This window comes from Aphelocoma coerulescens, chromosome 1 (assembly GCF_041296385.1).
Source record: "Aphelocoma coerulescens isolate FSJ_1873_10779 chromosome 1, UR_Acoe_1.0, whole genome shotgun sequence".
Classification (NCBI taxonomy): Eukaryota; Metazoa; Chordata; class Aves; order Passeriformes; family Corvidae; genus Aphelocoma; species Aphelocoma coerulescens.
The window spans coordinates 26,063,750-26,080,106 of record NC_091013.1 but is presented as its reverse complement, the minus strand read 5'-3'; the positions used below and the strand labels follow the sequence as shown (position 1 = coordinate 26,080,106).

The 16,357-nt window shown below is 40.4% G+C and overlaps 1 protein-coding gene across 1 annotated transcript in view; it reads left to right on the top strand.

The window, feature by feature from the left end:
* Positions 1 to 6,350, top strand: part of TUBGCP3 (tubulin gamma complex component 3) — a 49,034-nt gene extending 42,684 nt beyond the window's left edge. The window contains exons 16-22 of the mRNA XM_069004241.1: positions 324 to 392; positions 1,179 to 1,314; positions 2,218 to 2,306; positions 2,442 to 2,573; positions 2,962 to 3,102; positions 3,638 to 3,754; positions 5,220 to 6,350. Of these exons, the coding sequence (XP_068860342.1) occupies positions 324 to 392; positions 1,179 to 1,314; positions 2,218 to 2,306; positions 2,442 to 2,573; positions 2,962 to 3,102; positions 3,638 to 3,754; positions 5,220 to 5,378 (843 nt within the window). The 3' untranslated portion in view covers positions 5,379 to 6,350. The remainder of the gene's footprint in view (positions 1 to 323; positions 393 to 1,178; positions 1,315 to 2,217; positions 2,307 to 2,441; positions 2,574 to 2,961; positions 3,103 to 3,637; positions 3,755 to 5,219) is intronic.
* Positions 6,351 to 16,357: the final 10,007 nt, after the last annotated feature.

The following is a 16,357-nucleotide window of genomic DNA, read 5'->3' as shown; positions in this document are numbered from 1 at the left end:
AGTGATGAGCTATAGCATCTGAAATAAGTCTATTTCAGATGCCAAAGAATTTTTTCCTTACCTTTATTTTCCTTTATTGTGTTCAGTGGAGAAACACTGACATTAGAAACATCAATATTTGTGTGAGATGAGTCTCACCCTTGTATCACAGGGTTTGATTAATTTTTGCTAAATCTGCTACTTTCAGCAAAAACCTCCTGTATCTCAATGTGGATGCTTGTTTGCTCATAGGCCTTTCAGAATGAAAGAGTTAAGCAAGAGTTGGTCTTCAGCATTAGTATGCTCTGATTATACACTGACAATAGCATATCTTTTTAATCCAGGTATCTCCTGGGGACACTGGATGGGATGTCTTCAGCCTGGACTATCATGTTGATGGGCCAATAGCAACGGTAATGTCATACACTGGTTCTGAATGGTTCTGAATGTGTCTTGGGTGCTGAATTAAATTGCTAAGTGTTTTTTTTTTTAAATTGAGGTAACCTTTTTTTTTGTTTGCAGTGTGAGATCAGAGATGGTATTTTTGGCATCTAGGATGTACCCAGTGTATTAACAGTTAAGCAAAAATCTCAATTCTTAGCAGTTAACTGTGAGTGCTGAAAAGCTGCATTTAAAACAATCATTACTGAAAATCAGTAATTCATTTGTTCCAGCAGTTTTAGGAAGTACTTAACAAATTGAGTGCTCCTATTCTTTGATAATTATTAGTCTGTAGATGTTAATTTGGGAAAATTTGCAAGGAACTGAAGAATGTATTTGTGGAGAACTTACTTATGCTGTCTAAATGGCATTTGATAGGTAGTTGGACTGTTTATCAGAATGTATTTAGCTTCGATAAAGAACTTGTAAAGAACTTTTTTTTTAAGCAGGACAAACTGTGAGTCTGACCAGCAGAAGGCATTTTCATGTGCAACTTTAAAAGAGGCTAAGGCTTTATGTTCACCCCTTTTTATGCTTCCAGCAGTGCCCTCTGCCTACTTAAATGCTAGGTAATTGTACAGCCTTCAAGGGAGGATCTTTCCAAAAGCTCTGGGAGTTCCAGGAAACTTTTTTCTTTTTTTGCCATATTTACCAATAAACTGCATGGATCAGGTCAGATGGACTGTGAAGAGGTTCTTGGTACTTCAGGACATATGGTATGTCTATTAATTTGTACTGATGGTTTCTTTATTCTGTAGGTATTTACACGTGAATGCATGAGCCACTACTTAAGAGTATTTAATTTCCTTTGGAGAGCGAAGAGAATGGAGTATATTCTTACTGATATATGGAAAGGACATATGTGCAATGCAAAACTTCTGAAAAGTATGCCAGGTGAGAGGTGTCCAGATGGATGACATGCTTGTAAAATGGATTTAGATGACTGCATCTTATTTTATGTGTGTTAAGAGGGGAAAAAAAGGTCTGATGAATGATGTACAGATTAATTTTGTATTTTGTTGCTCCTCTTGGCTGGCTGTTTAATGGGTAGGTAATGGTGATGATGAAGGTAAAACAGCATTATTGTAAATGGAAGTTTCCTATTTGTTGTTTTACTTAATCCTTGGTCCCTTTCTTGAAAAGTTGCACTAAAACAAGTATCTTTATGCTGGCCCAGTTGTGAGACTGTAACTCTTCCATCCCTTCATATTCATATTCCTTTAGGCCTTCCTATTTGTACCCCATGTCTCCCTCTTTCTTGTGCTGTCTGTTAACTATTTAGTCTCATACATGCACAGTTCTGAATTTACTAGTTTTACCTTCACTTACTCCCTTTGCTTTTGTTCAGCTAAGAACAGAAGAGGCTGAGAAGAGAAAGATATTTTAGAAGAAATAAGAAAGCTCTGAAATGTAGTGGTTTTGGTGTATATTTCATGGACTGGGACTTTTTGATCCTATTTCTCAGTTAGAGAATATAGTCATATTTGTGAGCATCTGTACTGGTTCACTCTTGAATTTTTTTTTAATCAATCTACATTACTTTCAGTAAAAAATACCTATTGAGAGTTACACTTCTTTAGGTCATAGTAATACTTTCAAGTTTATTGTTTTATAATTAAGAAGTTTTGGTGGGTGGAAGAGGACACCTGGCCTCAGAAGGTCACTGCTGCTACCATCTAAAATTAGTGGCTGTGTTATGAAGTATTCAATTTGGTGACAAAAAATTTACCAAGCTGATTTGTTGGCTGTGCTTGTCCTTGCAGTCCTTAACATGCCATCTCTTTGGATTTTTTACAGAGCTTTCTGGGGTGCTGCATCAGTGTCACGTTCTGGCATCAGAAATGGTCCATTTCATTCATCAAATGCAGTATTACATTACATTTGAGGTATACTCTACCCATGCAATTAGTTACTTGGAAAATGAAGCACTTTTAATATTCTGTATGTGTTGTGTGTCTTAAATTTCAAAGAGCTTGTCATCTAGCAAATCAAAATGGCCCAATCCTGTATCATTGCTCCAGGTTCTTGAATGTTCATGGGATGAACTCTGGAACAAGGTCCAACAAGCACAGGACTTGGATCACATCATTGCAGCTCATGAAGTTTTTCTGGACACAATCATAGCTCGGTGCTTGCTGGATAGTGATTCCAGGGTAGGTCTTCTCCTTTGCATGAAATTGTAACATTATGATCTTGGCATATATGTTAGGAACCACCTTCTTTAACATGGTAGGAGCAAAGGGAAAAATCATTTTTATTCCTCTGATATATAATTTTATAATGGTAGGTTCTGTACCTACTGTCCAGACATAGTGACACATGTTGATAAAAAAACTTGCTGCAGTGTGGGCCAGTTTTTCATCCTAAGAAGCTGTGTGATCATGCAACAGCTGCCTTAGGGCTTTGCAAAACAGTCTCTCCGGCTGCATAAAAAAGATTGGGTTTTTATTTACTCCTATTCTGGAGAAAGGTGGTAACCTAAAACTCTTGTGCTGTGCAGCTGTTTAAGTAAAATCAATTGTTTTGTTGACTGTCTCACAGGTACTTCTCAACCAGCTTCGAGCAGTTTTTGACCAGATCATTGAGCTCCAGAATGCCCAAGATGCAATGTACAGAGCTGCTCTGGAGGAGCTGCAGCTGAGGTTGCAATTTGAAGAGAGGAAAAAACAGCGTGAGCTTGAGGTGCAATAAGGATATTACTAGAATGTGAAAATGAATTGAGGCCTTTTATATGTGGAGGATTGTAGATACCATGTAGAGATAACAGCAAAAATGAAAAATGTAGTTGGGACAGATGTAAAAGTCAGCAGCAGTTGCTAGTGACTTCAAGGAAAACTGATGAGTGGTGTTTTTGATTTCTGTCTTGCCCAAAATTTAAGTTGATTTCTCTAGTGGCCTTTGGAGGATGAGAAATTTAGGGCTCTTAGATGAAGTAAATGGAACTCTTTTGCAAAAACTGCCATAACTCCATGTCTGCCTCCCTGCTGCAAGACTGTGACATGCAGTGTTGGTGTGAGACTTGCCTGCTTTGCTGACCTTTCTTTCATGTGCTGTACAACCCCCAAGGGGGGTCTGATAGTTTCCATATTGGAGGCTCTATGTTTGTCTTTCTGTGGCAATGGTTGATTTTTAGAAACCTGATGTAGGTGGGCAGAGGGTGGCCCAGTTAGCAACTTGAATCATATGATGTTTCACCTCTTGTTTGGTTTCTATGTAGGGCAAGTGGGGTGTAACTGCATCAGAAGAGGAAGAAGAGAACAAGAGGATGAAAGAATTTCAAGACTCAATACCTAAAATGTGTTCACAGCTGCGAATACTCACTCACTTTTACCAGGTGCCTCTCAAATTATATTTTTCTAAAATACGCTGAGCTTTGTGTAGAAATTAATTTCAAATACTGAGTAGGTGTAACTTCTGTGTTCTTGTGTGTGCAGTTTGTGGATCTAGATCTTTGTTTTTTCCTTCTCTACTTGTAAGCCTGTGTTCACTGTTCCTTAGTAGTCAAAGGTTTTATGATCATTTATGTTCCCTGACAAAGGACAAGAGTCATTTCATATAAGCTGTCTTCTCCCTCCAGTAGTGAAAGTAGTATCTCTCTTCTGGTGTAGTCTGAGGGGGAAAAAGATAGAATTCCTTCTGCATTCCATGTTTTCCTCACTTTGCAAGTTATTGTTATTAAATACTGCAGAAAGTTTCTTATTAAGGGCCTAACACTTAATTTTAAGCTCACTGAGGTGGGCAGTGGATAAGATGTTTGAGAGAACATATGCAGGCTATAAGTAGTTTACTCTGGCTTTGTCTTAATTTATTATATCTGATGCAAAAGCTACCATTCCCCAGAAAAATGAGCCTAAGTCTTTAAGTGTAGGTTATAAATAAATTGTGGTTTATGTGCTCTACAAGATTGCTACAAGTTGGCAATGTAGGTGTTGCCCGCTTGGACTGTATTCATGCTGAGCCCTACTATGGATTTTCCATACAGGATTTCCCCTGGCCAGCCTTGGTCATCTTTGGAGATAATGGAATGCTCTAGTTGTGGGTGTGTTCATGTTAATATTTAGTGGAGATTAGGAATGAGCTCTTCAAGTGAGTCTTCCCATCCTCCCAAAGTCCTCTGCTTTCCTGTGTCCTGCAGGACTCTTGCAGTGGCATGGCTAGGGCCGAATGGGAAGATGGGATGCAGAGGTGTGCTTCCCACATGCCAAGTGCAAATCCCCCATCAAATCACTCCAAATGCACAGTCTCGTTGGGTCTGCAGCACTGACTGCCCTACTGGGCACATGCTTTGCTGTTCTGGGGTGTAGGTCCTGCTGTAATACCCACATCAAATGGGTATGTTTGAAGCAAGCAGTCCTCTAATGCTGGCCTGGATGGCATTGGACCTGAAACATGGACTCAAGGTGAGGTCTCCTGTTGGCACAGGTTGGATCCTGAATGCTGTCCCGAGGCAGTGGCACACAGAGGCAGCTGCTCTGCAGCCTGGGAGTCTTCAGACATTTGGAGTGTGCCAGCAGGGCACAGGGATTGGGGAGCAAGCTTTAAAGGACCGAGCTGTTTGCACTGGAGACTCTGGCATGCACAGCAGATACTTGAAAAATAAAAATGAAGGTCTGGGTTTTTGCAGAAAGTATGAATCCAGCATATCTGATTTGTTAACTGTTGGATATGAACCCTTGTGCTTGCCTTTCCCCAGATTCTCTCTGCCTCTTTACCAGGTCTGTGCACCATCTGATGTTCCTGTGCAAAATGCACCAGGGGTGTTTTCTTAGCTGTCTCTTGGGTTTTTCTTTCCCCCTCAGGGAATCGTCCAGCAGTTCTTGGTCCTGCTGACAACCAGTTCTGATGAGAGCCTTCGGTTCCTGAGCTTTAGACTGGACTTCAACGAGCACTACAAGGCCAGGGAGCCACGGCTGCGTGTGTCGCTGGGCACACGAGGCAGACGCAGCTCTCACGTGTGACACAGCTGCCGAGGGCGGCACCGAAGGGGGCGGGACCTCCCGCTGGACGCACGGCCGCCGGTGGGGACAGTGCAAGCAGACGGTGCCATCGGTGCCTGCCACTGCTGCAGGCAACATGTTTTCAGTCATGTGATTGTGTGACACTGTCTAGCAGAAAGCAAAAAAAGCAGGGTTTTTTACACTGATGTTTCTAGAATTACCAGACTGTATGGGCTGATTGAACCTCATGCAATCAACTTGTTAAGTCATCCTTTTAAACAAACGCCAATTTTATTTGAAGCTTTCTGAGCTTTTTCCACTGTAACTTATATCTGTGTCAAAGGAATCACATGTTCTTTTGTTTATAGAAAGCACCATTTCCTTTTTTAACAAGAAAATAAGAAGGTTATTTTTTCTATATGTACTTGTTCTATTTGAAGAGAGCTTTTGTTAAAGCCAACAGATCAGGACCCAGACCTATTGTCCTTGTTAAGAAGCTATACAGCATTTCGTTATGCTGATTTTCAGTGTTGTGATGTGTTTGACTGTGTGAGAAACTTCGTATCAGGAGACATAAACTTATATTTAATTTTTTTGTTGTTTTCAAAGTTAAAAACCTGAAATAAAAATTTAGTAGGGAAATTCTATGGTTACTGTACAGGAGCAAACTATAGAAGCAGAGTCAGGAGTGTACCTGTTGCGCATAAGATCTAAAAATGAGGTTAGAGCCTCAGTACTGAAGGGAAGTGTTGGTTAAGCTTGAATACTTAGTGTTCAAAATCAGATATGTAGAAACAAACTGACTTGGCTAATGTTAACTTCATTCTCTTCTCTTTCCTATTTTTTTCATTGTAAATATTTATATATTGCTGTTCAGATGTTGGGGAGAGGAGGGGGATTCTTCTTTTGCAAAGTTGTCATTATATCAGGTCATTTATTATGTTCCACAAGTGCAAGCTTAGAAAAATAAAAACACAAATATCTTTCAAACAAGTGTGTTGCTTTTTGTAATTGGAAGTTTATGATTTTTTCACAGGTTAGGAAAGGAGAATCTTCCAGTCAGAAGCATATTGATTTACAGATCCCTTCCCATTGCAGGATTGTGGTACTAGTCTTACTGAGAGTTGTGTGCAGTTCATTAATTAACAATTACCCTCAGATCAACCAGGTCCGAGGCCTTTTTTGCCTTTTGCCCTTACTCTGCTTGAACCCTTGGGAGACAGAGGCACCTGTCAGGCCATTCAGGTAAGGCTGCTCTGAGTGATCATGGCAGTGAGCTCTGATGGGGACCATGTGCTGACTTGCAGCCCTGGACTAGCTGCTTTGCTCTCTGGACACCAGGATTCCTGTTGTGCAGGCCTTGGAATCCTTGCTTTTGTTAAAACATGTGAGACTTTTAACCCTGTGCCCTGCTGGTGCAGGTACTGTCACGGGGTGTCGTGTGCAGGCAGCATTTCAGCTGTGAGCAAGGATGGACTCCGAAGCCAGTGCTACTTGGTGAGCCAAGGGGAAGTTGAAGGGTGCTCAGCTTGGCATCATAAGGTCATGGATCATTTGACAGCCAGAAATAACTCCATGTTTGCCAGTGTGGTAGGAGCATATTGTTGGAAAGTCTGGAAGAACAGCAAAGATTATTTGTGTTTTGACCAAAACTCAGAAGAAAGTTAGCTGCATGGGCACTCTTTCGGCTGTTGGGTTGAGAGATAGGTGTTGCATGATCACATCATTAGACAAGTCAGAGGCCAGAGAGGCAGCACCAATGTTGGAATTAGAGGACAAGTTCCAGAGGAAAGTTAAATTCTCTTTGCTCCTAAAATGAATCCAGCAGTACCCAGGAAACCCACAGTAGTGGCCATGCTGTGGATGATCATTTTGAGGTGGTTCTACAGCAAGCTGTTGATCTGGGAAAAGTCTTCACTGCTGCCGGAGTTGCTCTGACTGCCAGGCTGAGGGGACCAGTGGGGACCCCATTGTCCTCATGCTCTTTTGTGGGGAGACACCAGTCTCTTATCCTCGAACCTGGTAGCTGTTATGTTTATTTCAATCTATGTGGGTTTTCTTGTGACCACCTCACCTCTGTTGGACGAATGGATCCAGCAATTCCGAAAAAAAGCGGGAGAGAAATGATCTTATTCATTTGTGCCCAAAGACCAATATTGAATTCTACATAAACAGGTATAGTGACAGGCTCCTGCTGCTGTGACTGCACAAGTGGCTTTCCTTGTAGTGGGTGGCAGCAACACCATTAAGGTATATCTCTGAGGAGAAACATGAGATTTTCACCTCTACTTTTCAATACTGAAGTTATATACTACAGTCACTGTTAAAGAATAATTCTTAGCAACACATTAACTATACAAGGCTGTTCTTTACTTTTAATGCACACTTCTGGCTGGTAATTTCAGTGTTTTTCTCTTAGAGTTACAGTGTCTGGAAATACAAATAGTGCTGTGGGTCTGTGTCTCCAGCCATGTTTCCAGGCTGGAAAAAACCCAGCTCCTTGTCACTGTATCCTGTCCCAGGGCCTTTGCTAACTCAGCCTGCACCCTCAGCCCCTTCCTTTTCAGGTTTTCCAAGGCCTGAAGAAATTTTGGAGAAACTGTAGTAAAAGTAGAAATGCAGAAACTGGGAATAAAACTGTCACCCAACTTAGGATGCCAGACAATATGGGACACTCTTCTGGGTGAAGGGCTATCAATGGGGTGCTACCACTATCACAAATACTTTAAAAGGAAAAGAGCTGGAAAATATTAATGCTTTTAAACTACAAGGGATATTGTTCTGGTAACTGAAGGAAAATAATATCTTAACCAGTATGAACTTTCAAGAAGAAAAAGTTAAAAAACAACCCCTGAAAGTTTGATCTCCCTCTGTTACAATAGCTTGACTGCACCAAGGTACAGTATGAGGCAGCTTAGTATTTTAGAAGCATCCACTAGGACATGCAGAAGCTCATGATATAATGTATTTTCCAGTGAATTAGTTATAAGCTTAGGGTAGGAGATCAAGGACAGAATAGAATCATAATCCAGTTTTATTTAAGTGATTCTTTTTGCTCAAGGCCCTGTGTGTTTTCTCCTCTTATACCAGATGCAGTGAATAAATGCCAAGGTCTCTCAGCCTTACACAGGAGCAAACTATTTTTTTAAAAAGTCTGAAGCTACAAGATTTATTCTGTTAAAATTAGTTGTGGAAGGATTTTATCTTCTTCCTGTCACATATGTAAGATGTTAATGTTTTGGACAAGAACTTTTTCAACCTTTTAAAATAGCATTTCTATCAAGAATAGCCAGTTATCTTTGGTCACTGTGAAGCTATAACTTCCAGTATGCTAGATCTAACCATTCCATTCAGTATTGAGGATGCTCTTTAAGTACATATGTAACTTTTTAAACACATTAAGAGTTGAAAGGTAATAAGTGATTAAAAAAAGGGAGGTATTTGGACAGAAAATTGAAGCTTTATTTTAAACTTCTAGACTTAAATATTGGAGTTGTCTGTGATCTTGCATGAATGTTTCCTAAAGCTGGCCTTAGAAACAAGCTGTGGGTGTGCACATTTGTACTCATTTCAACTTTCACCTCAATAAGCAGCCTCAGAGATGACAGAATATATTTCACACTCACATAAGGGTGCTCAGGGACTTCTGCAAAGTGCCTCATTAATTTTGAAAATCATCTTTTGACTACTTGAAACCTAAAATGCCACTCTTGCCTCTAATAAGATTCTGCTAACTGGAGAGAGGAAAAAGTTGGGAGAGCTGCATGAGATGTGCAAATACTGGCAAGTAGAGCAGGGACAGATACAAGAACCTGCTGTTTCAGAAGTCAGAGGAATTAATTCTGTCTGGTTTCTACAAGGGCATTGTAACCATTGCCTGCTCTACCCTTTTTAACAAAACAAAATTACTTACAATACCAAGGGTAACAATAAACAATTACAAGTAAAATACTTTTTTAATCTGTAGTTGTTCAGAGTGAAAAGTTTCTACTGCCATTGATTTAACAAATCATATATCATTCTGAGGGCTTGCTGAACCACAATTTTAAAATAAATGAAAACATGTTATTTTTATGTTGACAAGGAATACTATGAATTTAAGGTATGAACCACTCGGACTCCCTAAAGTAACAGGCTCCCTGATGTAGTATTTTAACTATTTTTGTTAGCTTGGTCTTTAAGCCGTAAGTATGGCTCCTAAGGATTAACTTGGTGCTTACTCTCTTTCACTGGAAGAGCAGGAAAGGTACCTCAGTCAGTATTTATTTTCTTTCTTTTTGTTCCAAAGTTAGCTTTTTTGCTAATACACTTTGACTACCCAATATTGTACACTCTTTCATAACATCATTGGACTAAATCCTGAGTGCTGCGTGAGTGGAAATAGAAACTCAAGGGCAGGTAAAAAGCCAAAGCTGACCAGAGGTGTATGGGGTCAGAGAGAACACAGAGGCCAGGAGAGTTAAAGAAACCAAAGTGATGGATATTCATTCACAAAAGGAGAGAAAAGCAGAGAAGAGAGCAGGAATCCTGAAAGGCATCAAATGGTGGCCAAGGAGATGCTTAGGAAATAGTAGACAAAGAAAAACATACCAAGAAAAGCTGAGGAGTGTAGGAGGTGAAATTTCTATCACTGCGCAGTTAATTTACTTTAGCTCTTTGTGGAGCAAATTATGTTAAATGTTTTCCTTCAGAAGTTATCAGAACAGCAATTAAGTTAGCTAAACATTTGGGTACAGAAAATGCAATTGGAATGATTATTATCATCAGTCAGAACATTAAAAGATATGATAGCAAAAAGCTGTCACAAGGTGATTACCCCATGTATGAATTCTTCCAGTGCCACAGAAAATGAAAATTAATTATTTGCATTTGAGTTACCTGCCAGAAGAACAAGGTAGTTAGGCCTCTAGGATGCCTCTCACTTCTACAATGGGAACGTTCCCAAAGCTGCTCAAGGCCACTTCATCACCCTTTAAAGCTTTTGCAAAAATTACCAAGAGGGAGGCAAAGAACATAGTATTCTGCCTTTCTTTCTAACAAGGCACTGCTTTCACTCCTTAAAAGAGGGATATTTGTACTGACTTTTACCTCTTTTTTTTGTTGAACTGTGCTGAAGAGCATAAAGAAACAGGGAAATTACAGACAGGCTTGCAACAGTAATTAAAAAGGCAAATGGGAGCTTTTCTTTAACAACCTAGTGTGTAAAAATAAGATTAGGAGCATATTATGATGAGTAAAAAAGGAAAAAACTAAAACTCTCTAGACAACAAGCAATTGAATCATCAGATGGAGAGAAGTGAAATTGCACCATTTAGTGGTGACCAGAAAGCATAAAGAGAACATAAAATGTGGGGTGAAAGTGGTATTTGATAAATGAGAAAAGAATAATTTCCACTCATTGCAACTTTATTAACACAACTAAAGTTTAAGACAAAACCAGAATCAGATCCAGACTTACCCAGAGTTAGAATATGTGCACAAGTTCCAGTATTTCACAGGCAAAATGTTCTGGAAATCTAAAGAAATCTCCTTCAAATGAAAAGATCAAAACAGACATTAATAACAGAGTAGGAAATAATTACAATAAAATGAGTAATTGGATGCTAGCCAGGAAGCAAAAAAAAATCAATAAATGTTACCATGTCCTTGAGTCACTAAGTGACTCAGAAGAAATAGCTGTGTAGAAGAAGTTTACAGCTGCTTGTGGCTTAAACTAGAGAGTTTCTTAATGGGCAGTTGTATAACTGCAGGCTTATTTTATGCTTGTCCTTTCTCCTTTATTTATAAAGAACTCCTCAAAATCACCTTTAAAGGGGTAGCAAGGTACCAAACAAGATCCAGTTTTTTGGTTCAGTTTTGGCAAGCTGATTTGGATGCACGTTATTACTTGTAACAGGCACCTGGCCATGCTGAGGGACTTCCAAACCTCACCAGCAGAATTAACTGTATCAGAATGCAGAAGAATAGAAATCCTGCCGATCCCATACCTTGCCATAGCCAGTGATGCTGACAGTGCAGTGTCACACATGCCACAGATGTGATCACTCTGTGTCCCATGTCAGACCAATCCTTTGCAGTGACTTGCAGAGCTGCAGCTGAAGCTCTTCATAAACCTCTCACATTTCTTGGACCCACTGACCTGTGCTCTAGTACATGGATACAGAGCAGAAGCAGCTTGCTTTTCAAACTCAGAGACTGAAATTCCTGAAGCAGCCTTTAGAGGACAGCGGAGAATTGCAAATGATGCATTTTCAGCTGTGGCCTCATAATCCGGGATACTTTGGTTTTTATACGAATTATGAATTCTGATTCAAAGTGGAGACAAAATAATAATGTGTGCTGTTCATAGGCTGTGCTTTTTCAAGACAAGGTTGTGACTTGTATCAGCCATGTATTTTTAATTATATTGTAGTTTTTTCTATCATTAAGAATTCTACTTTCCATCTGGCTAAGCCATGGCCTCACTGAATGAACAGCTGCATTGCCAAAAGGCTCTCACTGCTTCATGTGGAGGTCTAATGGAAAAGGTAACAGTGTCCCCCAATAAAAAATACTGGTGACCCTTTCTGGAGGCTCTGGTGATCCTAGCCTTTGGCATGGGGGTTTTAAATCTGTAAGAAATTTGCTGGCTGGGTCAAAATGTTGCACATCTCCGTCCCTGGGAAATCTTGGGTCAAATTTTAGGACAGCTTCTACCAATTATTAGACTAGAGTTAGGTTTTACTTGAAATGGCTAGAAGCTGGCTGGGGCAGATGGGCAGAGCCTCTGCTGTTCTGGGGTGCCATGTGCTGCTGTACAACCCACACCAGAGGGGTCTGTGTGAAGCAAACAGTGCTCTAATGCTGGCCTGGATGGCACTGGACCTGCAACATGGGCTCAAGGTGAGGTCTCCTGTTGGCACAGGTTGGATCCTGAATGCTGTCCCAAGGCAGTGGCAAAGGGGAACATGCTTTAAAAGACCAAGCTGCTTCCACTGGAGACTCTGATGTTCATGGCAGGCATTGAAAGTTAAAAATGCTGACAACCAGTTCTGATGAGAGCCTTCGGTTCCTGAGCTTTAGACTGGACTTCAACGAGCACTACAAGGCCAGGGAGCCACGGCTGCGTGTGTCGCTGGGCACACGAGGCAGACGCAGCTCTCACGTGTGACACAGCTGCCGAGGGCGGCACCGAAGGGGGCGGGACCTCCCGCTGGACGCACGGCCGCCGGTGGGGACAGTGCAAGCAGACGGTGCCATCGGTGCCTGCCACTGCTGCAGGCAACATGTTTTCAGTCATGTGATTGTGTGACACTGTCTAGCAGAAAGCAAAAAAAGCAGGGTTTTTTACACTGATGTTTCTAGAATTACCAGACTGTATGGGCTGATTGAACCTCATGCAATCAACTTGTTAAGTCATCCTTTTAAACAAACGCCAATTTTATTTGAAGCTTTCTGAGCTTTTTCCACTGTAACTTATATCTGTGTCAAAGGAATCACATGTTCTTTTGTTTATAGAAAGCACCATTTCCTTTTTTAACAAGAAAACATAAATCATTTTTAATAAATTCTTGTTCTAATTTAAATCACTTTGGTTATAGCCAAGAGTTTTGGATTCAGACCGAATGTTCTTTTTAAGAAATTATATAAACCATTTAATTATCCTAACTTTCAATACTGTGATATATTTATAACAAACTTATATACTTTGAATTTTTTCTGTGTTTGTTTTCAAGGTTAGTATTACAAATAGTAGTCATTTAGTAAGGAAATTCTGTGGTTGCTGTACAGGAGTGAGCTGTAGAAGCAGATCAGGAATGACCTTACTGCTTATGAAGTATCCTATGGCCTAAAGTTTAAACCCCAATGGTGTCAAAGGAAAGTATTGTTTCTTTTCAGAAACTGATGTTAGAATATATCTCGAGTAATCGAGATTTACTTTATTTCTCTTTCCTTGTTTATTTTCCTGCTATATGTTTATATAGTTCTGTCCAGATATTGCAGGAGGGAAAGTTTCTGAGTTTGTTTGCAAAAAAGGCATTATGTCAGGTAATTGAAGCATCCATGTATCACGTTTTACAAGTACAAATTTAGAAAAAAACAGTTTTCTTTCAAACAATTGTTTTGCCTTTTGCAATAGAAAGACATTAATTTTTGAGCAGGGTAAGTGAGGAGAAGGCTCCAGTTCTGAGATCAAGTGGTTTGCAAATCTCTCTAGCAAACAAACCCATTACAAGGCTTTGGTGCTAGTATTAACTGTGGTTATAGTTGTGTGGAATTTGTTAATTAAATTTGTTCTCAAATGAACCGCATCTGTGACTTTTTTTGTCCTTTGCCCTTACTTTGCTTGAACCCCTGGGACACAGAGGCACCTTCCAGGCCATGCAGGTGAAGCTGCTCTGATTCATGAGGGCGATGCTTCAGACCTGCAGGTCCAGACTAAGAGGTTTGTCCTCTGGCCATCTGACAGTGCTGACAGTGAAAGCAGTGCTTCCCAGTGGGCTATCCTGCAGGGTAACCTGCCTTTCCCAGGGGGGATGGACGCAGACCGTTCAATTGCACTTCGTGGTGTAAGAGGAATGAAACTGTAGAGAAGAGGTAACGTTCAGGCAGTGAGACAGCCCCAGGAGGGGGTTGGACACAGGGCAAGGGAGGTGGGGATTCAGCTGTGATGTCATTTTCTTTCTGGACAATTAGACATATCACTCTCAAGAGGAAGCCTTTTAAATTGAAATCAAAAGGAGTAGATTAACTTCTTAGCAGGCTGCCAATCCCTTGAAACAAATCTGCTGACAAGACTTCACAAATTCTGTAGTTGAGGCAAAGTCAATCTTTGGCCTCCTCCCAGCTCCAATACAATGTGCCCAGTATTTTTCACTAGAAGAATCTGGGTTATAGAACCTGCAACTTAGACTGCTGGTCTGTACTAAAGTTTGTTTGAGTACTGCATGTTTGACTGTACTAAACTAGTATCATGACCAGTAAATGACCAACTCCACTGTTGGGAGGCAGGCACAGTGGTTCTTCTAAGTTTTCATTTCTGAACAGCAGCTGTGGATAACAGGTATTTGTGATAGTTGCTTATGATTTTGGGGTGCAGTAGAATTACAGAAATTCTGGTCTTCTTATCCTTTGCTTCTGGTGCTGGGTTAGTGTAGGATGTCTCATGATCAGGCTGCTCTTCTGAAGCCACTGAATCCATACCATTGCCCTAGGACTTCTCTCCTAGAAGTCATGGATAGTTGACTGCAGCTATTGTTGAGATTTGTATTTTGTATGGCAATCGCATCCTCTTTTTGCTTATATTCCTGAGTTTTGTCTGTATTCTTCTGATTTTGATTCTTTTCTTATATGGGCACTATCAGTATTAGTTATTATTCTTCCTCTATAATAGTAAAAATGTTTCAGAAAAGGACAACAGGTAGACCCAATGATCTGAGAGGTCTTATCCATCCTTTTCAATTCTCACTGATATAAGAGGCCAATTAAAATAAAATTACATCAAAGATCTCAGTATTGTTACCAGCTAATGACGTACTCCAATGTTCAGTGGTGAATCCTGTGACTGCAAACACTTAATTGCTAATATCAACCACCAAATAAAGAACTATATGTGAGGGGAGGGGATCAGTGGTTTTCTACATCACTGAAGTAGCTACTGAAGCCAATGCTGCCCCAACCAATATGAAATCAGAGACTGCCACAGAGACTGTTATATGGTGTTTTCATACATATCTGCAGCCTTCATGTTCCTCCTATCCGGAGGGAATCATGCAATCCATATGTTAGAGGGGAAGATCCTGCATTGCTGATAATCCTATGGAGTGTTTGACGTTGTTGTGTAATCTTGAGTAATCTGTCTTGACATTGACAGGAAGTTTTCTTTTTCACTTTGTTAGTGTCTCTGAATGAGTGAAAATCCTGAAACAGCAACATTTTTTTGATTTCAGTAGCAACAAAGGGAACTTCCAAGTCATTGCAAATTAATATGCTGTGGAGTATCTCTGTAGACTCTCTCTAGAACTGCTTTTATGGCTGTGGCAGTTTTGATTGTTTTAATTATCTGATTCAGTGAGATGCAGGCGCATTCCGTCTTGTCCTTACAGCCTACCCACAGTTACAGAGAGGATCAAACCAGAGGGAGATCACTGCTGTCTTCCTACATACCTCTTTCACATGTCATATGCTCAGAGATTTCCTGCTACACAGTGTGGAACTGGGCCTTTAATAGGAACTGATTTGGAGAGCTGTAATTTCAGCATTCAAGGGATACTCACCAAGCTTTGCTAATGATTTAAATTTGCAGTTGTATTTAAGGTTTTTTTTAATCTCTGCACATGTAGTCTGGGCTCTGGAGTGCAGGTCTGGGCTTAAAGCTGCTATCCCAAAGGGGACCTTGTCATCTGGACTTGGAGGCTGTTGGAGGACAGACTTTGAAAGAGATTGTTGGTGCATCCATTCTATTGATACTGTTGTGTTAAAGGATCTTCTTCCCTCAGTTGACTCATAATTCAAAGAGCATCCAGAGGATGCTTTAGACATATGTTTTAGTTTCAGGTAAACAGTTTTAGTCCAGTGAGGAGCAGAGAGTTGGACTTAATGATCCTTATGGGTCCCTTCCAACCTGAGATATTCTATGATTTTGTGATCTTGACCCTCAGAGCAATGAATGCTGTCTCTTCCCACTGATCTCACTAGAAGACCCATCTGCCATTGAATTGCTTTCATGGTTACACATCATAATTGTTAAAAAAACTTCTTCCATGGGCAGTCTACACGTGTATGTTCCAATGCCAACATCAGCCTAGAGGATATGCTTCTTTTCTTCCCTCCTTGTCTTTACGCAGGACCACACAATGCCATGGTTATTCTTGGCTGGCATTTGGCCCTTAAGCATTTTTGGACAATTTTAAACAAGAAAGTCCCTCTCTTCTTCTACTTAGTTTGGCAGAATTTCCATTCCTTCAACACAGCACTGCTCTTGCTTTGCAGCTGCAGAGACTACAGTAACATGTTCCCTC